Source organism: Anas acuta, chromosome 4, assembly GCF_963932015.1.
Source record: "Anas acuta chromosome 4, bAnaAcu1.1, whole genome shotgun sequence".
NCBI lineage: Eukaryota > Metazoa > Chordata > Aves > Anseriformes > Anatidae > Anas > Anas acuta.
In genome coordinates this window covers 2,847,656-2,873,466 of record NC_088982.1, presented here as the reverse complement: position 1 = coordinate 2,873,466, position 25,811 = coordinate 2,847,656, and the positions used below count along the sequence as shown (strand labels likewise).

Sequence of the window (25,811 nt, the reverse complement as noted above, 5' to 3'; positions counted from 1 at the left end):
GTAAGGTCAGATTCAGAAAGGTTGCATTCCCATGAAAAAACAGCTCGTGGATTATGCATAAACCCCCCAAAACATTCTGACGCTACTGATTAAACAGAGCCCATGTATGGCTTTGTGCAAGTAAAAAGCCCCCTGTATGAATTAAATGAATTAAATTGAATTAAAAACCCCCACATCTTTACTTGTCAGGTTCCTTTGCCCCTCCCCACTCTAATTTCATATCAGCTGCGGTGGAGTTCAGTGGTAATGCATGTGTGCTTAGGGGAGAGAGAATTGCTGGGCCACCTCCCTTCGGTGATGGGTGGGGTGCTGGGGAAATCCCGGCAGCACGGAAATTTGGTAACTGCTGATGCTCACCTTCAGCTGCCCGCTTTTTTTCTGAAGCACGTTCGTTTCTGTCCTCACCCACCTAAATCTTACCCGAACCAGGGGCCTGCTGCAGCGTGGATTTGTTTTCGACTGGTTTTACTGTAACGCACCTGAAGGACAAACTCTCCCACTCTGATCACGTCTTCATTAGAAGGAGGGGAAAAAATGAAAGGAAACTACTCAAATATTTCCTCCTTCTCTCCTTTCTCTGACCAAACTGCCACGTTATCAGTCACTACTGGACCAGCTCTGCCTGCTTGCTGTGAGTCTCACCTGATACCTTGCATGGCAGAGCCCCAGCTTCCCAAGTATTACACACACTCTGTGCATCTCTGGCACTTTGGGAGACACTTCTCAACCTCCTCCTTATACCAGGTGTGGTCAGCTCTGACTTCCCACTGCACCCTGTCCTTCCACTGCTCTGCAGGCTCCTTCTGTTCCACCTGCCCACCGAGGACCTGGGTTTGCTGTGAGGCTCCTTTCAGATCATTGCCTGCTGTCCACATTTCACCTTGAGCTCAACAATCATCTTAATGACATCAAAAATATCACTTGTGCCAACTGCATGAGATTCCAGCCTTCCATCAGCTGAAACCCAGAGGAATCTGAAAACTTTTAGACTTACAGCTGGAAGCAGACCCCAGCTCTTGGGACCATAAAGCCTTCTGGATCCTGGGAATGCTCCTTGAGCACTGTTTGGGCTGGCTGAGGGATTACAGCCTTTGAAGGTTTATCATGCATCACTGTTTTTAACAAAGGGTGAGGACCCTTACAGCACTGTCCTGCAAGAAGATATTGAAGCAGCTTCTAGCTTTCAAGGCGGTAACCCATTTAAGGTGACACCGACACTAAGCGATATCGGCCTGGATGGTAAGTAGCTTTTCTGAGAGCTTCGCCTAAGCAGCTTTCCCTGAGAGCAAAGTGCTGGTTGTGTGCTGCACCACGGCTCCTCCAAATCAGATAAAAGGGCCAAGCTGCTGACAAACACAGCGTTTACAGGCAGCTTATTCTACTGCAAAGTGGAAGAGATCTCCCTGCGAGCGAGGAAGGTAGAGCAGACACTGGACTCTTCTCAGTCACCAACTGTTATCAATTCCTTGCTTGTAGCTGTTTTCTTACAGACAGAATGAGGGAAAGCACATCGGTTCCTACACCAAATGCTCTGAGGTTCATGGACCAAAGAGATCCTCCTCATTTAGCATCCAGTTCTTGTGCTGTTAGTGCAGGTCCTGCAGGAAGCAAATAGGGACTTGACAAGTAAATGATACGACACAGCACATTTATTTCTGAGATTCCTCCCCCTTGCCACTTTTCAGACAGAAGATAAAACCTTTAACAAGGCAGAATAAGCATTTCCTACAAGTCCTTATCCCACCAAATTCAGAGCAGAGAGAGTATGCTGCAAGCTTTTCATTTTGTACTAATAAAGTTAATTTTCAGGAAAGCGTGTGAACTCATGCTTCACCTGAATCTCAGTCATCTCCACCAGCCTCCAGAACCACCCTGGTTGTGGATGAGGAGGAGACTGAAACGCCAACCAGTTAGTGGAAGCCTCTGCTGAGAAGCACACACACCTTGATGTTCATGTAATGCTACATGGAATAAAAAACCCAACATTTTGAAACTTGGTACCCATTCTTACATGACTAAATGTCAAAGAGTTGAAACTTCAGGGTCTTAGTTTCCAAAAGCTCCAGCAGCACCCTCAGGATCATTATCCAATCCTCCATTCCTGCAGCTCTGAAGATCAGTACTTAAATGCAAAGCAGAACCCCTAAATGAGGTTTTCTGACTCTGGAAACTTTGGGCACAGCTGTGCTTGAGCAACACAGACCTTGTTTTAATAAAACAGTGAACAACCACCAGACCCCACTCCCACTGTGGCCTTTTATTTCACAACCACAGGTAGCTTGCTCAGTGGAAGATTGGCAGTTTCTCTGCTGTATCAAGCTGTGTTTCAAGAGCAGCTCACACTGCAACGGATTTGCAGGCAGCACACCCCGTGCAAGGCTGCATTTTAACGTAGAGGAGATCACCACGAGCCTTGCATCTGCATAAGCAGTTTCCTTAGCAGAGCAAAGGTACGCTGAGGGAGTAAAATCTACAAAAATCCCTGTGCACAGGAAAAAAAAAAAAAAAGCTCTTAGGCGAGCAATATGTGAGGCTTTGTATAGAGACACTGTTTTGCAACATCAGAGGAAGTTCGCTCTCATTGATAAGGTGTCGGTTGGTAAACCATCTCACCACTAAAAAACTCCAAGAGTGAAAGGGAAATCCCCAGGGTAAAGCAGAGCTGAAGCAAATGCCAATTATAAAAGGAGCTTCCTCGCATGCATAGCCAATCAGGTCAGCAGAACACTGGAAAGGAAACTTGAATTTAAAAATATATTATCTGGTCCGCAACACTGGAGCCAGGGGGCAACCACATTTTATTTATACGTGCATACAAATATATTTGAATAGAACCAGGGAGGTATTTTTCTCAAGAATATGTGAGATGTTAGCCCCCGTAACCCCCCTGAAGCTACAGCTCCCACTTGTAGGTCATTGCGTGGAACTGGCCCAAAATAATTGGAGAGAGGTGTCTGTTTGCATATAGAGGAAAGTGGGTTTCCATCTGACCTGAGAATTCATTATTTCCACTACACTCCATGTCTCAAACCATTGCGTGGGATGCATGTGAAAGGGTTAACAGTCCCGGTGACTTTATCGAAGATCAACACTGGGGGATTTCTACAAGATCTACGCCCCGATTTTGTATCCTCCTCTGTTTGGCTTCCCTCATTATCTGACAAACTTTTAGGCAGCGTTTAACGGGGCAGGGATAATCCAGTGCTGCTGGATAGGTTTCAGCCAGAAGTTTAAGGGTGCAGCTGAAAGGAAGCTCTCCTTGACAAAAAGCCAATCTCTGTGCTCACAGAAGTTAGCAAAATTTGGGTAACAGCTTCTGGGAGAGAGGTTGGGAAAAAGAAACAAAACATTTAACTGAAGTTTAGCTAACAAAGCTGTTTGAAGACTAGCTGCTTATCACTTAAGTTCTCTTGTAAATACAGTAACGAAAATTATTTGCATTTACATTAAATAAAGCCTGGCCACCAAATCTATGTGAAAGCCTGAATTCAAACCTTTGAACGTGCAGCTGAAGAACATGGCCAATGCATGCAGTTAAGACATTTATTCTGGAGGTCTTAAGCCTTCATCCTTGGTCCTAATACGTTTCCTGAAGTGCAGGAGAATAAAGAAATAAAAACTAAGAACAGATTTCCTGCTGTCACTATACCTGCAGAAATAATCTGATGTACTGGAAAAGGAAGGGGAAAAATAATGAAGCCATCTGACAACCGTAACATTTCTCAGACAAACTTCAGCAATAAACTTGAAATTTCTGGTGCTCTGTGGGATTACGTGAACTACAGAAATGTCAGGAACCAAGCTGCCTCCAAAATCGTAGTCAGCTACCGTCTGTTTTGTAATTTCATGACTATCAATCACCACTTGAGCTACCTTTCATCACTTCGTGTTTCCATCTTAAAACTTATCAAGAGGAATAGTTGCATCACAAGCACAGTCCACAAGAGATTACTGGGGACAAAATGTTGCTTGTGGAAATGAAGAATCCTTCCTCGAGAGGAATGTACAAATGACATTTTATCCTATGTATTCCAAAAAAAATAACCAAAACCCCAACAATCCCTCTTCCTTTTATATGAGCCTGGAATAGAAAGACAGCACTTTTTACACCACCATACAATCAGTTTGTAACAAGATTTTAAAGTGTTATGATCATAAAGACAGGCTGTGCTTACACATGCAGAAATCGAGTATCTATTAGTTCATTTTCCCTCCTATCACCAAGTCAAGTCTCCAGCACTGAAGTCGTTATCACCACGCTCCCTGTAAGGTTGCTTTCTGGGCTGACTGAAGCAGGAACTCAAGTAACACAGCCTCACCACGTACATGTCTTGAATTGCTCTGCTTTCTGTTAAAAACTCAGATGGATACAGACTTAAAAATATTACAAAACAGTTGAGGAAGACTATTAAATATCAGAGACATTTACTTTGATCCACACTGGAAATGGATTATCTTAGTCGTCTTAGACCCAGGCAAAAAATAATTAAAATTGAATACACTTTTACTGAGTAGTAGAATAATGTGATGTAGCCTGGTGGGGCGGCTTGCTCCTGATAAAAATTACTGGGGAGAAAGACATCCCCCAGAAAAAAAAAAAGTTAAAATTACAGAATTAAGTAGCCAAGGAAGCTATCACCTAAAGCATTTTAGTACAGCTTTTATCAGGAATATTGAAAATCTAATTCAAAACAAATGACATTTTTCTCATTCGACCAAAATAAATTACTCAGCCCTAAATTGAACAGAAGGCAACTAAAAAAAAAAAAGTTAAATATGTTAATGAGCAGTTTCTGTGTGAAAAGATCTTTACATAGTTAGAATTGCACCTTTATTTGCAACTCAACTCCTCAACCATGGCCGACTGCTCCTGATTAGCCAGCTGCACTGCTAAACCCCAGGCCCAACTCGGAGGGAATCACCAGGATAACATCTTTGTCCTGGGCTACAGCCCGCTTGGAACAGGTTGTCCAAGCTCAACTGCTGTTTGATTAGCAATTCCCCTGCCTTGCTGGCTGCCACTGAAAGGAACTGACCTCTTTTTTGGCCTCCTCTAAATGAAGCGATGCTGAAGCAATGCTAGCACCCAGCCAGGGTGCCCTCCTAATTCCCTCTGGAGCATTGGGCTCTTCACGTTTTATTTCAATCAATAAATTCCCAAAATCTTAAGAAAAATAATTTAAAAAGTCAGGGACCTGGGTGGAGACAAAACATTTAAGGATACACTGCTAGAGGAAGACTTGCCATCTGAGTTCTCTTATGCTTTGGCCTGTAGGATGGACAAATCCCACAGCAAGCAGGATGTGCAGTAGGTGGGTACTTTATAGGCAAACAGAGCTCATCTTGTCTCTTTCTGCACTGGAAGTATGAGGGGGAAAATGGGAAATGTGTAAGAGAAAAGGAGAGCAGTCACATGGACCACAAGGCAGAAGCTGGTGCTATTGAATTGCACAAGAAGGGGAAAAGCAGGAGACAGAGATCCATAGGAAACCAGGTTTGATGGTTCTGTGTCACAAAACAGCTCAGCTATGCACAGGAGTGGCTCAGACCAGCCAAGATGAGTTATCCAACCTCAGGGTTATGCCTTGGCCACTGCCAGATACTTCTGAACTGGTACATCTTTCCTTAGAACTGCAGTGTTGGAGTACTTGGTCCCCTAGAAGTTTCTTTAAGTTTTTTTAAGCCAAAGTCTTGGACCCTGTTACATAGCCTGGCGTTGTAGAACTGACATTCTCCTCATACAATTTTTCTGAAATTCAGGAGCCTTCTACTGAAGGAAAGGGAAAAAGACAGTTCAAGAAATAGATTTTTTTGGAGTGTAAACATAAAATATACCTTGTAGAAAATAGATTGTATCTATGAGATCTTTCATACGTGCATAATGTATGGAAAAACGATTAAAAGTGTCTTTATCCTGCCTTCATGCCTTCAACAGAAGGGAAAAATGTCTTTTCTTCTTTTAAAATGTTATCAACACCCCACCCCACTTATACAGTTCCTGTGTAGAACAAATTAAAATAAATCTGCTCACAACAAAGCACAGACACAGATCTCCAATCACACATATCATGGAAAATTTGTGCTGAAAGCTGGTGGCTGCACTCCCCTGGGACAGCAATTATTCAGCACAGAACACCTTGGCCCTTGCCTCCAGAAGCACTCTGCAGAGCTACCACACGACTTGCTCAAGCAGCGAGGAGCACGAAGCTCCCTCCTAGTTCTCAGCCAGCAGCACTGATGCCTAGAATACACAAAGCAGTTTTGAAATAAGTTTGCCACCCCCACTGATGCAGCTATTTAACAAAGGCATTTCAGTCGCACAGGATCTGTTTTTCTGGGTCACTCCCGCTACCACACACCTTCATATACGCTCAGCTTCGAAATCTTTAATTGTGAAGTGCATGCAAATGTGCTTAATTAGAATAAAATTGTATAATTTTACATGACAGTTGCAAAATCGGTTGCTAGCGTCTTTCGCTTTCTGCCCTGCTGGTTACAGCTGTCGGGCAGGCAGAGCTAATGAGCATCAGCAACCGGCACAAGTTGCAACATGAGAAGTTTTATCAGGGGTGTAATCAAACACTGCAAGCGGGGCCCTGCATGGTTGAGAAATCTCCATCCGTGGAGGCATTCAAAGCTTGGCTGGACGAGGTTCTGAGCGACCTGCTGTGACTGGACATCACTGGAGCAGGAGGACAGAGCACAGCACCTGAAGAGGTCCCCTCCAACCCGTGCTATTCTACGATTCTGATACCCACACTTCTATCACTCACCAAGCTGGCACCCCCAGAACTTCACCTGCTGTTTGATGCAACTCCTTTCTTCATATATTCACATTTAGACAGATCCCAGACAGACCAACAGCCAACTTTAACAGCTATGTTTGTCAACATAACAAATTGACCATCAAATCTGTCACTACGGCACACAGCTGCAGCAGGCAGGCTGCTGGATCCACTGCCAGGAGACTGGGTTTTGTTGTGTACTGGTGTGTACTGGTGTTTGGAGCAGGGGCTTTCACTTCTGCCAAGCACCTGTGGGAGCAACGCTACGACCCACAACTGAAATCACCGAGCATTACTGCAATTCATATAAAATGGAGCAATAAAAAAAATAATAAAAGATGTATGCAATAGTATTGAAAACCAAAGGGAATTCTGCTTCTCTGTAAAACCTCTAATCAACCTCAAAGCCCAACTCGGTTGGAATTTCCATCTGTAACTACAACCAATCCCACCTGTCGCTCTTCCTCGAGACGTATTCTCTCCTCTTCTTTCCGCCTTTCCTCCTCTCTCTTTGACTCAAGTTTTTTCCGTTCCTCTCGCTCTGCTTCTTCAGCCTTAAAAAAAAGACACGTAGCGTTATGCAAGAGAAGCTTTAATCCTCCTGAATATAGATTTTGTAATTTCATATTGTGAGGCCATGGGGAGTTTTCTCACCATCTTCCTTGTATGCCTGTTCAGAATTTAAAAAAACTAATAAAACAAGTAATTATGATTTAACTTCTTTTCCCCCTAGACCTTCAAAATACTTAACATTGCATAAGTTTTAAAATTACCCTTACGTTATCTGCTTCTCAATAAGCATTTTCAAGCTGGGTACATGCATATGAAATTATTTTTATAGAGATATGATGGAATAACACGACTTTTCCCTTAAAATTTAGCTAGAATGGACTCTAAGGTGAAGAAAAAAAAGAGAGGGGGATAATCTGTAAAAACAAATACATTCAAAGTTTATCATTAACCTGGGGAGAATCTCTCAAAGAAAATGTCTTGAAATCATTTTACTATTATTTTAAAAAAAAAAAAAGTCTTTGATAGGTTTTGTTTAAGTGTTTAGGGTCTTCTTTTTAGAGATTTATTTTTTAAGAAGTTGTTTTTAGCCTATTTAGTATACTTAAATTTGAAAATACGTTAGGAGAAGAAGCAGAAGACACTGAAACGGAGGATTTGTGGCTTTGAATGTTTCAGCAAAAAAAGACCTAACCAAGGAATTTATTTGTCTACATGGGAAAATAAAAATCAGCACGTTCTAAAATGAAAAAAAAAAAATTCCTCACTCTACTAGCTGATGCTTATCTTCATTCAACTTTGCTCAAATTTTCCACAAAAAAAAGGGGGTAATTAAATAGAATGAACACGGAAAGTAATGACAAAATGGTTAGCACAGAATGAGTGAGAAAAGGATCGTAATGGAAGCTTATATAACAATCTAGTTTGTTTATTACCAACCACCCTATCTATAGAACACACCGGTGTGAAGGAGAAATGGCATTTAAAGTTCAGGTTACTCTAAAAGTCTCAGCACGGGTTACACTGGCTTTGTTTGGACCCTCTACATATTAGAAATGTAGTCAGAAACACTTGTTTTTTTTTTAAAAAAAGATACATCAAGTCCATTGTGCACTTCACCTTTTATGCAAAGGCTGTTTCAGGGCTGTTTCCCCTCCTTGCAAACCCACGTTCCATGTTACAGAACTATACCGAGTTTGTAAAAGAACAAGTAGAAGAACTGGAAGAAATTAATGCAAACTTGCAGCCATCCAAAAGCATGCTGCTTGTTTCACAAAACCTGTTGTCTCCCTGGAATTAACAGCAATATGGTGGGAAAATTTGAAAAAAGAAATGCAGAAGTATTTAAATGAGTAGTTTTACACACTTTACATTTAAGAACAAGCAACTGAGAAGTTCGTGTGCTTGCTATGTACATTTTGCCTCTGTTTAACAACCAAATTTCAAGCAAAAACTGACTGCAACGTAGATTTCAGCTGATTACAGGGTCTGCTCTTTATCTCCTCACTCTCCAACAGAGCAGGAAACCTGGATAAACTTGTAGGGAGTCTTCCCACTAAGAGAGCACATGAACCGCTTCTCACAACTGCCCACGGCTTTGATCGCAGACCCAGTCTTACAACAATGCCGTGTGGGCTTTTGAGAGATGTTTTTTTCCCCCTTAAGGGGAGACAGCACTGACATCGAGCTGCAAGCCAGTGCAAACAGCCCATAAAGAGCATCCAGGAGTAACTCCTTTCTCCTCTCCTTAAAAATCCAGAGAACCCAGTGGAAAGCCAGCCAGTGACAGCCTTGAGATGTGACATAAAAAGCTCAATTTATGTTTTTAAAACAAAATCATAACAGTTGTAGTGATCACACTGCTTTTGCCTCTGAGTGTCTGTTACTACCAGTTCTTAACCAAGCATCACACGATTTGGGCTCTGCTCTGGGCTTTATACGTGGCAGGAAATGCTTACCTCTCTCTGTGCTTTCCTGGCTTGCTTCTCTTCTAATTTCCTCTGCTTTTTTGCTCCAATTTTCCCAGATACCTGAAGTTCTGGCACCTCCTCAGCATCGTCTTCCTCTGCAAGATGACATTAAAGAGCAAACAACAACATTTAGATCGTCTGTGAAAAGCCCGTTCAAGAAACTTCACTGCTTCCTAGGAAAGCAGCAGCAGATGGAAAGGAGACACACGCATTTCAGACAAGATCTATTAGATGGAAAAAGGCAAGAGAAATTCACACAGAACTGCCAAAGCCACAAAGTCAGAAAAAAAGGCAACGCATACTCAACTCAGAGGTAAAAATATACTTGATATTTTGAAGAAAGAGTTTTACAAATGTTTCCTGCTTTCCACAATTACAAGATACACTTTCCCTTACATACTGACAACTGTTAGTGCATCTTCACTGCTCCTCACCCAGCTGCAGAGATCTTCCCTCAGCTCAGCACGAGAGACTTCCATTCAAAAAGGGGAATTGAGAACATGCCACTCGTCCACTGGTTCTAGCTTGGCATAAGTAGCATTTATAGGAGGAGGGAAAACAACCCTGCAGTGCAAATTTTGGGCTTGACTGCAACAAAATTATACTTAAGTAGCTCACTGTTGTATGACGAGGGGTTGTTCATAAGGAGGATTTCTGCAGCTGTGAGATATGAAAGTGTTGTGCACAAACGGAGAGCAAATGCATTATGTTCCTGCTCACCTAGGGGCTAACCAAGGCTAAAGAGCTTTTAAAAAGCCATTTCCTTCCCTCACCGCCCCCCCCCACCTCAAATATTTAGCGAGCATTATTCACTAGTGTAAATGAGCCCTTGATTCTTCCACAGGAGGACTGCAGACTGATCTCAGCCCTCAAAGAGAGATCATCCACTCGCTTTATCGAACCCCACACAACCAAGATTCCCTCTCCACAGACCACAGTTCCTTTTTCCCCCCCTCCTTTCGAAGGAACCCAGAGAAATTGCTATTAAAGAAGCACACGAACAACACTCACCCTTCTTTTTTATATGTGGAATTAGGTTTGAAACCCTTTTGTTTTACTAATTCCAATACACAGCACGGCGCTATGGTTAAGCCACCGAGACACATCAACAGAAACAAGTGCAACTGAGAGCTGTGTAGGTGGCTCTCAAGTAATTTAGCTGTTTTCAGGATCTGGAAGTTAATATGAGGCAGGCTCGCTAGCTTGGGCTTCAGAGAAACGCTGGTAGCTGATCACTGAGATGATCAAAAGGGTTCCCCCTTCCTCCACCACAACCGGGTGCAACAGGGACACTCAGACTTGACACAGTTGCATTTATGATATTGCTGAACCTTAAAATAACTTCATTTTTTAAAATACTAGGCCAAGGGGAGTTCCAAACGCAATGAGAGCACAACCTGACATCAGCAGGCAGTACTCCTAATTCACAGTTTAACGCAGGTATTTTTCCTTAGGCCATTACTTTGGGAAAACATGACAAATATACAATGCTATCTATGATGCTATTCAACCCAAAGCTCTGAGCGCTTCTCAGATTTCAGCTGCATTAAAAATACCTGAGCCAGGGGTCAGGCAGAAGCGCAGCGAGGCACTTTTCCAGTCCCGGATCAAGTATGCCTTTGTTCAGTAACATTTGCTTTCCTCCTCCTCCTATTTTTTTTTCTAGTGGATGGGATCGCATCAAACAAAAGCCAAGACGCAGCACTGCAGACAGCCCATGATTCAGCCCAGCACGAAAGGTCAACAACGTGCTAAACCTGGGCGCAATTAACACGTGCTAAATAAACCCGAACACGCTGACGAGGATATAAGCTCTTGGCAGAAGGGTTTGCTGAATCCATGAGCTGTTACAGCAGAATAGCTGCACAAAAGCAGGGCGGCTGCTGCACAAAGCATCCAAAAACTGAAAGAAGTTACTGATTTAATTCCAGTCACTTCAATTGCAGATCTGAGAGGGGTCAGGCCGTGGTACCTCGTGTGCTTCAGCTGGGATGCCAGGCCTGTTGCATGCTTTGTCCTCATGTGTTATGAGAGCAGTTTGTCACCCACAGCAGCGGGGCTGAGCAGCCTGTACTCACTCAGGGAGCGTAACATCAGACATCTCCGTACTGCTGACGGTAAGAATTGTTTTGTTTGAAGGGTGATTTTCTGCACAGCTCATCTGAAGGCTTAAAATGTGGCAGCTCTGGGATGGACGGAGGGCTGTGGCAGGAAAGGGACAGCAGTTTAGCAATCCACATTTGACACAAGCAGTTTTTCAGCAGGAACCTGTTCCCAATTCTTTATCAGACAGGTAAAGAGCACCAGACCTCAAGGCACAGAGAACCCTCTTCACCTGAACTGCTCGGATGTGACACGCGGAGAAACCTGCCATCAGGGCCACAAGATGCTCTAGTCCATTTCTGGAGAGTTCAGTGCAACTATTTCAACATTTCCAGAGCTTGCAGAGCATTCCCAGCAGCTCCCAGCTCTGAGACAAAGCAGCAAAGGTCTGACTTACAGAGCTGCTTTCACACCACCGCCATATCCTGATTTGCACAAACTGGTGGCAGCTGAGCAAAACCCATGAGTTTTTCTTCGTTTCTCCTGAATGTTTTGGACATAAGAGGCAGGACAACAAGAAACAGAGCTAACAGTCACAACAGATGCCTCAAACTCTTGAAAATGTACAAAAATACTTCAAAATATTAGAAAAAAAGCGTACCGGAGTGCTGATGTTCTCTATCAGGACAGGAATTTACCAGCTACTGTGTACAGGATATGCAAAAACTCCAAATGAAACAGCCCCATCGTATATTTTGGTTGCCCTTGACATCGATGTCAAAAAGCCCATCTTGCCTCCTTAAGTTTTGGAAGTTTTCCACCAGAAAGGATCACACAAAGCTCTCTGTGCACTGCTAGCTGCTTGATTTACTATTTACGCAACACCTAAAAAAAACAAACCAACAGAATAGGAAAAAGGAGGGAAGATGCCAGGCAAAACAAAGGGTTCATCCTGAGGACAGAAGACATTTGTGTGCTGTAAAGACCGAATGATCGCATGACACCAGCTCCTAGAAGGGAATCAGGCAACCATATGGAAAGCCGTGGGCATTCATGAGCACTGCAGCAGGACAGTAACAACTTCATTTTTTAAATCTAGTGGCCATCCAGCTCAGGAACCAAATGAAACAACCTGCTTACTAACCCGTAGCCACAAAAATCAGCCTGTGCTGAGGCCAGAAAAAGGGGAGTAAACAAAAGACGTTAGCCCCTCTGAGCAGAACGAGTGACTTCAAGCTCTTTCTGAAATCAAGCCATGTGGCATAACTGAGAAACCACACACCTACAGCTTCTACACGCCATCTGCACTCGAGATGTCTCAAGGGCAGAAACACGCCGTGGATACTTTGATAGCACCGAGTCTTTCTGTATGAGTAGGAGCAAGTCAAAATTAACTTCTGATTTACCAGTGAGGATACGAGGAGTCAAAGTTTAACCGTACTAGAAAGGTTTTTCTACTGATTAAGCACTAAAATTATTTCAGTTATGTCTATTAATAGAGTGCTAGTAGCAGCTGTTTCACGGGAACACCATGGGGCCACGTCAACATTTACAACTTTATAAAACTTCCCGATCTTTTAGCACATCAGAATATGGGGAGATGCAACATTACATGAAATAGATGCTTTGCTCAGAAAATACCTGCTGCTTATTTTGACAAATTCCAGCACAGATACCTTCTTCTCTTTAAGCGATGTACACCATCCACTACTAAGTGGATATAGATTATATTTTTAATATTATTTTTCCCCCAAAAAAACAGCACAAAACATTCATGTAAGATCTTTTCAGATGTAAGATTTCAATGCTGGGTTTAGATGCTATGAAAAGCAATAATGGGCATGTTAACAGGGCCAATTACTATATATTTTAAGCTTCTTAAGACTTTTTCTTTCCAATTTTGTGATTTATTTCTCAATAGCAATTAAAGAACGTGATTCTGATCCCCAACTCTTGCCAAGCAAAAGACAAGAGGCACTTACAATTTAATTTATGTTGGAACCAATGGCTTTTCCTTATTTATTTTTTCTTATTTTATAAGCTAGAGACTACAATGGGGCTAACAAAAGCTGTTGGCTTTAATATTATCAGTTCCGTGCAAGTAAAGCCATTTAAATTGAAGCCAACATTCACTGTGCTGGGTGTTCCCATACCTGTGCTCAGATGTGCAGGGCTCAAAAGGCATGCAGATGTAGGGAAATTTAATGTTTATGAGTCACAGGGCTGCCAAAAGCAGACAGTCTGGAGTTTGTTTCAGTTAGGAATAGAAGTTGTTGATTAAACCAGATTATTCCTTTGGTGCAGTCCCTACTTTGTTTTAAAAATGCATATTTGAAAGATAATAATGCACACAAAATCCCATTTATTTTATTTTAGTTTTGCAACTGACCAAATCAGCTAAGTCATTTGTTTGTGGGATGTGAAGGTGAGCCCCTTTCAAAAAGCAAACCCTTGTCCTCGGGATCGTGGCAGACAGCTCGGGCACATGCTTCTCTTTTTGTTTCTTTCTTCTTGTTTCTCTTTCCACCAAGCTCAGCCTCGCCGCCGATAGCCACCAAAGCCTTCCACCCAGAGGATGCCCAGTGGTCTTTGCTCTGCTCGGTGGTTTGGAGATCGTTATCATAAAGAAAGGCTGCTTTAAGAAATAACTGCCCTAAATCATGGTGTGGTGGCGACACTTTGCAGCCCACGTTCCTCTCCTCTCACCCCAACCGGCCCCTCTATGGGCGTCAGCAGCCGGTTTTCGCCCACGACACCACTCCAAGTGACAGAAAACCTGGACTGGAAAACCCGTGCCCCCCTCGCTGACTGGCTAAGAGCCCTTGGAAGAAGCAATATGCCCAGGCACGCCTCTGTCTCTCCACAAACTCTTTGTACCATGCGCTGAGACAAGCAGGTTTTCTCACTACGTGTCTGTACAAAGTCGCTGTCAGAAATAATGTTGAACAGTCCCTCAAGCGAAGGCATTTGCCTCGGATCCTCCTCCTCGTTATTTTTACCACGGAAGGATCGAGGCGATCCAACCATAGCTGCTGTTAGAAGCTCATCCCTGCAAGTTTCTTATGGCCTGATAGGAAACTGCAGCCCTAAAGCCTTTACTCTGGGGAGCTTTCTGCTCCAAGAAGTGAAAAAGCAGTGCTGAGGCAGGTTCCTATGTCACCACCGAGCTCCTTACAGCCTTCAAGGCACCACGAGCAGCTTTAGAAGCACCAGCTCAGCTCCAGAAGCAGACAACTGCTTTTTCTGCACATGAACAGCAACCAAAGAAAAGCTGTTGACAAAACACCACTGCGTGCACCAAAGGCAATTAGAGTCCGAGTGGATGCACGCAGAGAAAAGGGTCAGGCAACAAATAAATGGGATAAATGGCTGCTGCTATTTGTTTTCACTGCTGTGTGCCACAAATGATCCACAACCTGACTCCAATTTATCCCCTTCCCCTCCCTAGCTCGACCTCTCTTGCCCTAAATGATTAACGCCTGTCATCCGCCCCCTTTTATGCCTCGCAGTGAGTTTATTTTTGTCTTTGCTGGAGTTAGCCCCACAAAGCCACTTCTGTCTGGGTTCAATTTAAATTAAGCCACCCCAGAGCTAACCGAGCCTGCTGGCTGGGATATCGGAGGCGAGCTAACCACACAACTCCAGCACCAACCGCTCTCCTTCCAGACTCAGGCTGCAAAGGGAAAGGCAGAGGGGCACATTGTAGCAGGGCAGACGTCCTCCGAGGCATGTCGATTTGTACAACAGCCTCCAAGACTGCTTTGAGCTGCAGGAAAGACAGCAGTGTGATGGCTAGAATGAAGCTGGGTGCCACAAACCAGCCAAACCCACCTTTGCTAAGCCAGCCTGGAAGTTGTGTCAGCAGAACCCAGCTGAGGGGGTCTCAGTCATTTTGAGAATTCCTTCGTCACCGCTTACAAACATTTCCCCATCAACCTGTGGTCATCGGCTGGTATTAATAGACGCTGCTATTCTCAAGAGTGGTGACCTTACCAAGTCCTCAGCTCACCACTGAAAACCATTACTCAGCCAAACCGAGCCAGCGTGGGCACCCGATGAGCGGGCTGCCCCCACGGCGCAGCGCAGCCCACGTGGAAGCCGTGAACAAGGAGCCCACACGAGGCGTGGGCTGCAGGTCTGGTAGGAAAGTCGAGGCTTTTAGTGCTTCCCCCCTCTGCTTTTTCTGTCTGTACCGACCTGCAAGTCATTTAGGTGCCTCACCCCACCCAAGCTACAGGAAGAAATTACAACCTGATTTAGCTCCACTCGCAATGGGCAGAGATTTGAATATTCAAAACCATCATTCACCGTCCTCGTTTGTTTTACGTGACTCCTTCTCACCCAGACTTGCAAATAAATAAGATTTTGACTACAGAAGCGACAATTCAAAGTTACTGAGGTTCTGCTCCCAGTTTTGGTGCCCCTTAACCCATTATTACAGGAGAGATTCAGTTCTGCCACAACTTAGCACAGGCAGCAGAAACTGCTAGGTTTTGTACCCCCCAAAGCTTACGCTCGTTCTGGAATTGAAATCTGATTGTTAGCTGGAAAACAGAAAACCCTCACCCTAACCACAACTCCAAAGCTTGCAAGAGCTGCTTTGAGATGTTTCCTAGAGGCAGCAGAACGGGATCCTGGCCAGCAGAGTGATCTGGTGGGAGCAGCAGTTCCCACCTGACAGCTCTTTATGGCCGTGGCAGCAAGGTAGATGTGGCCTGGGGATCCTCACGCCCTTCCCGAGGTCCGTGCCAGGAATCTTGCAGGGATGTGGTGGTGTTACCACGTGAGCCAACTAATTTTTGTAACACAGAACCCTGCAAGTCGTTGGGACGACTCGCAGTTTCAACAGGGTAAGCGGAGGCAGTAGACAAAACTGCTCCACATGGCAGTGACACAGTGAAAACACACGTGGTCCCTGCCCAGAGGAAATAAATTAAGAAGTTATTCCACACACTCACAGAGTGAGGCTTCAAAACATGTAATTCATCTTTCTTTAAGTGAAAAAAAGAAACAAACAAGCTCTACACTACTACAGGCAGCTCACGCCCAGGGTAATGGCTGTGTAACAGACACGGCCAATCTGTACCAGAGGGGAATAATCCCAAATAACTGCACCTCAGGGCAGGAACAAGGGACAGGAGCTTCTCTCCACGGCTCTCCTGCTGATGTCTGTGCTCATTCCCCAAAGCCTTTGGTGCCACTGCTGTGTACCGGTGCTACAGCACTAGGAGAAACCATCCCAGCATACGAAAGGAAAAAAAATCCACAACGAAACACAAAAACCATGCAGAAGTTAAAACAAAAGAGCCAGAAGTTGTTTTAACATAAAGAAATTAAAAATAAACAGAAATGTCATCTCAAAGGAAACTTCATGCAAGAGCTGCAGCACTCGCATCTGATGCACAGTGAAGCTGCGAAAGAATTATTTATAAAGCCCAGTGACACAGACTCTTTTACAGCTAAAGTGACAAAATAAGATAAGCCTTTTGCTTTCACAGCTTCACTGTCGGCCTTTGGCACTGAAACTTTTGATGCCTGGAGTTTAAGGGGAAAGCTTTTTTTTTTTTGATTTCATTTTCCTCGCAGGATGTTATCACATGAAAAGAACTGAGCAAAGTTGAAAAGTTCAGGCCTGTCAATTTTCCATTCGTTGGACACGAGCGGCTTGGAGAGCACGTTCACCTGCCAACGTGAGCGGAAAATGAGCTTCTCTCAACGGCAAGACAAGAAGAGCGGGGGGAAAAGCGCAATTATCTCCTAATCATGGCCTCGCACGAATGCCTGCTCAGCATTTCCCACCTAGCAGGGGCCAAAAGCATCGCCCTGATCTCTGCTGCAAACGCAAGTGAAGCAAGGTCCACTTTTATCTGCACTCTAGTGGAAACCCCGAGCGCTTCACCCACGACCTGAGAGCGAGAGGAATCATGGTGATAAGTACTTTGCTTGATGTTTTAGTGCAAAGTGATGATTCTAGTTACCCAAATTTAACCTGTATGGCTCTGAGGAAATACAAAAGGCAGTTTCTGTGAAGCAAGTAAGGAAACTGGAAAGTCACACAGATCACAGTCAAGCTGCAAATGATTCCCAAGCTGCTAAAATGAAAACTTTTCTTCAGGAGCCAACTGCAGCCCAACATCTGCTGCTCAGGCCCATGTACACGTCTGGAAGATGAACCGAACCAAACTTTACCTTCCGCCCACTCTTCTGCCTGCTGTGCTCTCCTCTGGGCCAGCAGCCGGCTCCCCATGTTCCTCCGGCGCCTTGGCATCCCATCACCTCGCTCCTCGATGTGGGGCCGAGGTCTGGCCACTGCTGCCGCCGCCGCCGCATTTTGTTGGGGTTCCTCTTCAGCTGCAAGAAGGAAACCATATCGGTGAGAGAGCTGTCACCTCAGCTTGCTACAGCTGCCCTTCTGCCTGTCAACCCTGGCAATCAGAAGTACTGTTTCCTAATTGTACTACTAGATACTATTTTTAAAATATTTTTTTAAAATATTACTATTAAGTGCTGTTTTCTAAATGACAGAACATCTCCCCTCTCTTGTGTGTTTTTTTTTTTCTCCCTGAGAGGCAGGAGACACTTGCAAGTTGTTTTCCTGTGACTAACAAGAACCATGCACCGACAGCAGTCAGCTTTGCACCACCGTACTGACCACTAAAGAAAACGTTCTAGCTATATGCTGCTACTGTTGTTTGACCTGACAGACTACAGCCTCAAAAAAAGCCCCTTCCCCCAAACTGTTCAAAAAATCCCTGTATTTGATCCAAATAATCTGTTCTTCCCTTCCCCATGAAAATCTCTCTCTTTATGTGGTGAGCCTGCCAGTCACGTCTGACTTACAGAAGGCAGGACCCAGGAGTACTTCTCTTCCCTTCCACAGTATTCAGATTTTTATTTCTGATTTTGCATTTGTGCCGCTTAGAAGTAGATTCATCTGAATTCAAGCCTGGCTGCATACATGTTTCACTATGGAATATGTAAATCAGCATACCCGAAACTGAACCTGAACAGCAAGCCAGAACCACAAATTAGAGGCGCACACAGCCAAAGACACGGGGAATCTTCATCCTACCACACCGATTTAACAACGTCTCCAACAAATCCACGCGTGGAAAGTGAGCGTGAGCAGAAGTCAGTCCAGAGCTCCAAAGGTCACTGCAGCTCATGCTGTCACCCCGCTGAATATTCCTGTTGTTAATTGAGATCTGACAAGCGAGGAACAGCTGAGAGCAAGCAGCAAGGGGCTCACTGCAGAGCCCCACAGGTTCTTTTTGAGACCACCACGATCCCACTGCTATCAACTATGGTACTGATGCCAAAACAATCCGATGATGTTGCCATCACCATCCTCGATACCCGCTTTGCATATCCCTTTGATAAGGGTAACTGATGTTTGTGTGTGTTGTTACTTGCTTGGTCCTGCAAAGAATTAACTGCTACGGCCTTCGTTCAGCTCGGCATTCAAACGGTCTCAGAAAGCTGCAGAACTTTTACTTAAGCCCGGGACACATTTTTGTGCTTGGCTGGATTCTGTGATGTCCCAGCAGGAGCACAAAATGCTCTCCACGCTCAGCCAAGTCTCCAGCATCCGCTGATCCAAACAATGCCTTCCTAAAAAAAACCCTGCTATTAGCATATCTGCGATCAAAAAATAAGATTCATTACGACTGCATCTGCGTGACGATCAAAGGTGTGCTTGCAGCTCGTCTCAGGGTATCTCAGCCAGCTTCAAAGCAGCAGGCAGTGGAGCTGATAACAACACAGCTGCAGCAGCACCGAGCTCAGCCCAAGCTGCAGAGCAGAGCACTCGGGGGAAGCATTTGGCCAGCAAAGCCATCAGCAGAGTTCAGGAGTGCTGCAACCCTGCTGCGAGCAGTCCCCCAGCACTAACTGCAGCACCGTGACATTTGGAATTGAGTCACTGCACGGCCACGCTGCTGTCACCCTCCTGTGCCCAGCCCCTCCTTCTGTCTGCGGACCAAACCGGGTCTGTAAGAAATTACAGCGTGTAGGCTCCAGGGATCAGATCGTTTGGCTTCAAGACTTGCCCAGGCTTATTTGTGGCATGCTGATGATTGCTCTGAACGCTGTTCAGCAGTGAGGGAAGCATTACGCTGCAGAACAGCAGCCTGCTTACTTGGGACATTACTGAAGTGCCAGAAATACTCTTAGGCTGCAAAAAAGTCCTCTCGTACACATGCAGTATTTCTCTTAATGCATTCTTGAGATGCCCTGCCATCCAAACCTCAGCATCCTTTCACCTGAAAGCTTCAATGTCTCTGTCCTAGTAACTGCCAAAGGTGCACAGCGCACCAGCTGTGAAGGTTCAGTGCTCGTTCATTCTGGGGCTTGATTTGTGTTCCCATCATCCTGTGAAACAGAGACCACTGAGCATTTTGTGAGAGGAACCTATTTATAAGCCACACAGTCCTTTCAAGCTGAGGTGTTGAATAAAGCTATCCGTTTCCTCAATTTAATTCTCTCCAGGTGACCTGGCAATTCTCGAAGTTGACCAGTGTTAACAGGGCTCAGAAAATAGTTAAAAACCAAACCAAAACCACACCAAGAACCAACCACCAAAGCTGACCCATATAATGGGCAGATGTACAAGGCAGTTGTTGGACAATACTCATCTTTTCAGCTCTCCAGAGCACTCAGACAAAGAGCAGAAGACACCTACACACTACAAACTGTCAGATAGTAGAAAAAGGGGTGCTTTACTACATCCAACGTGCCCACGTGGCTCTGGTCCTCTCAGTACCCAGAAGGCTGGACATGCTCTCTCCCCTCCCCTCTGCTCTGGAAGCATCACAGATGACTGGAGCTGCACACAGAGGGTGTGACTGGTGGCTCCAAACAGCACAGAGAATACTCTGAAAACCCCTCCAACTCCAGGAGTTGCTTGACAGTTTGCAGAATGGCAGGTCAGTAGAAATTAATTAGATAAAGCCCTCAATTAATGGGCATTACAAACAAACCAGAAAATTCAACAGATGTCTGGAAAATGGATGTGGCTTCAAAGCTCGGTTCAGCTTTTGTTCTAAGCTGTAGGTTCTCCACTCTCTGACTCAGCCTTTCCAAAAGCAGGGAACACCTCCTTCCAGGGGACAGCAAGGTCACTGCTGTGCTGAGAGGAGCTCTGTCTTTTCAGAAACATCAGCCCAGAGCAGAGGCTGTAGCTGATTATTTCATGCCACTTGTCAGCCAGTGCAGAACAGAAGCTGTGAGACAGTGGTCACGCTGTCAGAGCTCTTTCTCAAAGAGAAACAGAGCAGAACTCTGCTCTGAAAGCAGAACTCTTTCCTAAACTGGATGTGTGACACACTCATTACAAAGAATACTGAAAAACCTTTCAGAGCTTCTTTGGACCTCATTTTACATCCCCCCCAGCAAGGAGCCTGCTCCTTTCTGAAGCTTTGCAAATTTCTACTTGCTCAGAGCAAATATATTTTCCCTTGCTTAGCTTGCAGCATGTTATCTTTAGGTGTATCAGCTCAGCAGGTCCAGCAGCGTTAACACCTGGGTGGCAAATTTCGAGGCAGGCCGTCCAGACGCAGCTCCTGGCTGCTGATCTCCACTGGACAGAGCTCCACCTGCTGCACCCTCACCCTCCGGCTGGACTTCCCACCGCCACCTCGGTGCCTTTCACCTCCGTGCTAACCTGAGCTGTGAAATTCGATGAGAAAGCGATTCAACACCCAACAGGTGGAAGGAAGCGGGCTCCGTGTCCCTGAAGAGGTCTTTTCGCCTCACACTGCTTATCGTACAAGGGCATGGTCACAACCAGATATGCCAGCCGTGTGCTGAAGGCAGCAAGGCTGCGTTTTTTTTTCTGTTCTCAGCAAACAAGTCCGGGCTTGATAGCGCTGGAAGCACTCTGCTACTTGAAATGACCTCTCGCAGGAAATACAAAGTTACAGGATTTACCTCTTGTGATGGTTAGCCTCCCACTTTAGCTAAAGCAGTCTGTTCTACAACGTTTATTAAGAGTAATTCTGCGAGAGAGAGCACGAAAGGTCACCATTGCCACGCAGCCCCAGCCGCTACAAGGAAAGAAAGCTCCCACCTGTTCTCTACCTCAAACTTCCCTGGTTTCACGTCCTTTCCATACAACACGATGGGTTTACTAGCAGAACTCTAGCAGCTTCCACTTTCTACACAAGAGACAGGAAAAGAAATTCTGGTTTAAGACTGAATTCTGCAAAAATGTAATTAGTCCGCAACACCCCCAGTGGTTTTGAAAAATAATTTTCTGTTGTGCAAGGAGAATAAATTCATCCCCACAAACTGCAGTTCCGCAGAGAACTTCAAAATGATAGAAATCAACACATTCAGGTAGCAAATTTTCATAAACCACACAATAAAAATAGGTAAGACCGATTTCAAAGTATCAAAAAGATGCCCTTGAAAAAGCAACTTCACAACAATTACCCTGAAACGAAGCTAACTTTAACCAGGCTGCTCAAAAATAGCATTAAGGCTTCTGGAGAATTCAGATCATTTAAAATGCCTGTTTGGCCTTCGCTTTTGTTAGAATTTTATATGCTTTAAAAGAAGAAATCCTCCCCAACCTCAAAGCTTCTGATTTGCTTAAGTCACGATACGAGCGAAGCTGAGGAAATAAAACATCTCCAGCAGTCTCATTTCTCTGGGAGGTTTATCACTTGCTTTTACCAGAAGCTCAGCCCCACGTAACTAGAAACCAGATGAAATTTCATCAGTTTCCATGCTGCTGAGAAAGAAAGACTTAGAGCAGGTCTGTACAAGAAACAGCGTAAAAGAAACACACTGGAAACTTTAGTTTTTAATGGGTAAGAACTGGTTTTAACACAAAGTCCTTACCGGCATATACTCTTGCAGTAGCGTGACTATGTTTATATTGTTGTGGGTTTTTTTGTTTGTTTACCTATTAAAAAAAAAGAAACAAAAACAACTATCAAAGCTACCTTACCCCATCAAGACAGAACCCAAACACCAAAACCAGCATGAAACAGACACAAAACGCCCCAAATTCTGGGACTAGTGTTATTATATAACCAAAGGCTTCCGTGGCTGTCCTGGCTAAACATTTGAGCACGAGTCCTCACAGCGTTTCCCTTCGTTCCCTCTGGAAATACAGCCGTGTCGGTGAGCTTACCGAAGAAATAAATATCTAACTTCTTCCTTAGAAGCGTTTGGAAGCGCTGCATCACCCCACAGCGTGGGGCTGACCGGGGAAGCGGGGCAAATTCTGCAAAATTTGGGTAAGGCTGGCTGGGTGTGAGGCCCTGGGGGTGTGTGAGAGGAATATCGGCTCCACGCTTGGCAGGGTGCTCCAGGAGATCTTAGGGGATCCATACGAGCTGGGGAGGGATCCTATTAAATCCTTTTCCCCTCAGAGATCTCAAAAGGAGCTCACCAGGCGTTGAGAGGGGGACCCCAACGCACTTCCACGCCCCCCCTACGGTTCCTGAGGGGCCGAGCCGCCAGCAGGGGCCGCATCCAGGGGGGCTCCACGCGTGGGGAGCGCCTCGGGGGGGGGTGCGGGATCCTAAAAGATCCCAGGGGATCCCAAATAGATCCCCCCCCCCCCTTTTTCCCTCAGGGGAAGGCCTGAGGCGAGGCGCTCCCCCCCCCCCCCCCCCCGGTTGCCATGGCGACGCCCCCCCCCCCCCCCCTCGCACCTCCTTCAGGCGGGAGCAGGGCCTGAAGGGGACCGGGCCCCTCTGAAACGGGACGGGGGGAGGAAGGGGAAGAACCGGAGAAGCCCCGGGAAGGGGAATTGAGGGAGAACCGGAGCCGAGACCCACCTGGGCCGGGCCGGCGGAGGAAGCGGGAGGCGAGGAAGAGGAGGGCGGCGAGGAGAGCGGCGGCCGCCGTCAGCAGCAGGACGGCCATGGCCACAGCCCGCCCCCGCCCCGACCATTGAGCCCTCTGGGAGGGGGGGGACATAAAGGGGGAAGGAGGGGGGGGGACAAGGGACTTGGTACGGTCCGGAGGGGAGGGGCGGGGAAGAGGCGGGCGGTGCCGCCTCAGGGCGGGGCTGAGGTGGGGTTGTGGAGGGGCGGGGTCAGGGAGTAATAAATACATTAAATAAATTTAAATAAATTGAATAAATTAAATAAATTAAGCACTCCGAGATCGTCTGGTCTAATCACCCCTCTACCACCGCTGTCACCCACTGAACCACGTCCCCAAGCACCTTCCCTTGAACACCCCCAGGGATGGGGATGCCGCCACCTCCCTGTCACCCCGTCCCCACCCTTGACTGCTCTTTCTGACAGAAATGTCGCCTCATTTCCCACCCGAACCTCCCCTGGCACAACTTGAGGCCGTTCCCTCTTATCCTACCACCGTTACCCGTGAGCAGAGGCCGACCCCCAGCTCCCCACAGCTCCCTTCAGGCAGTAACAGAGAGCAATGAGCTCTGCCCTGAGCCTCCTCCAGCCCCAACCCCCCCAGTTCCCAAAAAACGAGGGGAAAACCCTCAATGTTATGAGGGAAAATCACTTATAAATGGAGGCCTGGCTGTAGGGTACGACTCCCTGCCAACACTGGGGTCACTACTGAGGTGTCTCCCTTGCTGTTACACCAGGGTGTAAGCTTGCCTTGCACCCCCGAGGAGCTTTTTCTGTCCTCTTTTCGGTGTGTGTGGGATGTAAAGGAGCTGAAATGTGCTCAGGTTGGAACTGTCTGGCCCTGCAGTGCTAATGTAGCCAGAGAGATGCCGTGGTGACATGTCCTGAACGGCATCAACTTTGCAAAAAGAGATGCTGACCCTGAACCCACCCAAAGCTACTTGTCTCACGTAGTAAACTGGCTTAATTCAGTAAAACCACAGAAAACTGGGCTGCCCAGAGAAATATATATATATATTTTAAAGTCAGATTTGCATTGATTGATCCCTGCAGAGCTAGCTCTAGCTGGGGGCAGCCTTTGGCTGTAGCCCAATAACTGCTCTAAGCTCATCCAAGGCCGATGTGCAGCCAAATGGAGGATCTGCCTCCTGTCACTTCCCTTTGCTCTGTGACCGTGCAGTGCTCCAGAGCATGGAATATATCATTTATTTATTTATTATCTTTTTTTTTTTTTTCCTGCGTTTGTTTTTTTTTTTTTTTTTTAGCCAGAACGAACATCGACATGAAAGATACTGCAGGAACTTGGAGCTGGAGAGGGGAGAGCAAACTCTCCCCTTGCTTTAAGAAGTCGCCTGCTCATAGATCCGAAACTTTGTTGGGCTCAGCCCCAGTCCTTGCGTGAGAGAGGATAAAAGTATTTTAGGCTTTGCTGGTTTTGACTTGCATTGTGGTTTTAGCATTCTGACTGATCTAGCCCCTTCTTGCCTTAGAGCGCTTTAGTGTAGCCTATTAAAAATTGTTTGTTGTTGGAGGGATTATGTTTTTTGGGGGGAAATGTTTTAATGAGTTGAAAATGGATATTAAAGGCCATTGGACAACTGGACATAATCAGAAGAGCTGCTTGCTAATTAGTCATTGCTGTGGTCTACAGCACTGTCTGCACATCCCACCACGTGCTTGAGATAAATGCAGATCTCTGCCACAGAACAACCAGATATTACTAAGAAATTGCTAATAACATAGAGCCAGTGACACAGCGGGCAGGTCTCCAGAAGCAACTAAACTATAGGCTGAATGTTTTATTACAAAGTTTTATTTTCATAATAATCTTTCAAATCTCATTTTGTAAAACAACAACAGTGCCCCTTTGTTAACGCTCTGCTCAAACTGAATTCTCTGTGGTCTGTTTCTGTCTTACCGGGTTATTCTGCAGCTCACTGTTTGGTTGCAGAGGATGCTTCTTCTGGTAGCTTTTGAAGCACAGGGAAAATTGCACATACACACAATCAGATAAATTATGAGCTACAGCTTTCCTAGTGATTATCTTCAGTGTATGCTTCAGTGGATGGTTATTTTATATCTTATACAAGAGTCAGGGTTGGTTTTAAAAATAAAACCCGAATGAATGAATGAATGAAAAATGTCTGTATTTTTCTTCCACAACTTTGCCTGCAAAATTGAAAAGTGAAGACTATTTAATGGAAGTTTAAAACACTGGTTTTAGTTATTTTATCTGCAGAATATTTCACTTGTCAGTAGCCAGATGCTGAATAATGTGCAAATCCTGACACAGATGAAACGAAATGTGATGAGGGGAATGACCCTGGTTTCTAAAAGGAGTCATTTGCCTCAATCTCCTAACATCAGATAATTTTTGTATTTGAGATAACGCAAGAATACATGAAAGTAATACTTGAGGCTAAAATAGTTCAATTATCTCCTCCTCTCTCAAGTGTTAAACAGCTTTTTGACAGAACTAAAGCTATAACTCAATCACTTCATCAAAATTAATTTTGATTAGAGATCATCCTAAACGTCCTACGAAATATGACCGAGTCTTAAATTAGGCATCTGAGTAATCTTTGCTGTCCTGCAGTCCTGTATCAAGTTCAGTAACACTGCTGAGAAAATAGCAAGCGGGCACAGCCTGGCGAAGCAGTGGCTTG

The 25,811-nt window shown here is 45.3% G+C and overlaps 1 protein-coding gene across 1 annotated transcript in view; it reads right to left on the bottom strand.

Annotated features, from left to right (window-relative positions):
• DDRGK1 (DDRGK domain containing 1) overlaps nucleotides 1–23,254 on the bottom strand; it is a 36,453-nt gene extending 13,199 nt beyond the window's left edge. Inside the window, exons 1-4 of the mRNA XM_068679542.1 lie at nucleotides 23,098–23,254; nucleotides 17,498–17,659; nucleotides 9,254–9,360; nucleotides 7,238–7,339 (exon numbers count right to left, since the gene is read on the bottom strand). Of these exons, the coding sequence (XP_068535643.1) occupies nucleotides 7,238–7,339; nucleotides 9,254–9,360; nucleotides 17,498–17,659; nucleotides 23,098–23,239 (513 nt within the window). The 5' untranslated portion in view covers nucleotides 23,240–23,254. The remainder of the gene's footprint in view (nucleotides 1–7,237; nucleotides 7,340–9,253; nucleotides 9,361–17,497; nucleotides 17,660–23,097) is intronic.
• Nucleotides 23,255–25,811: the final 2,557 nt, after the last annotated feature.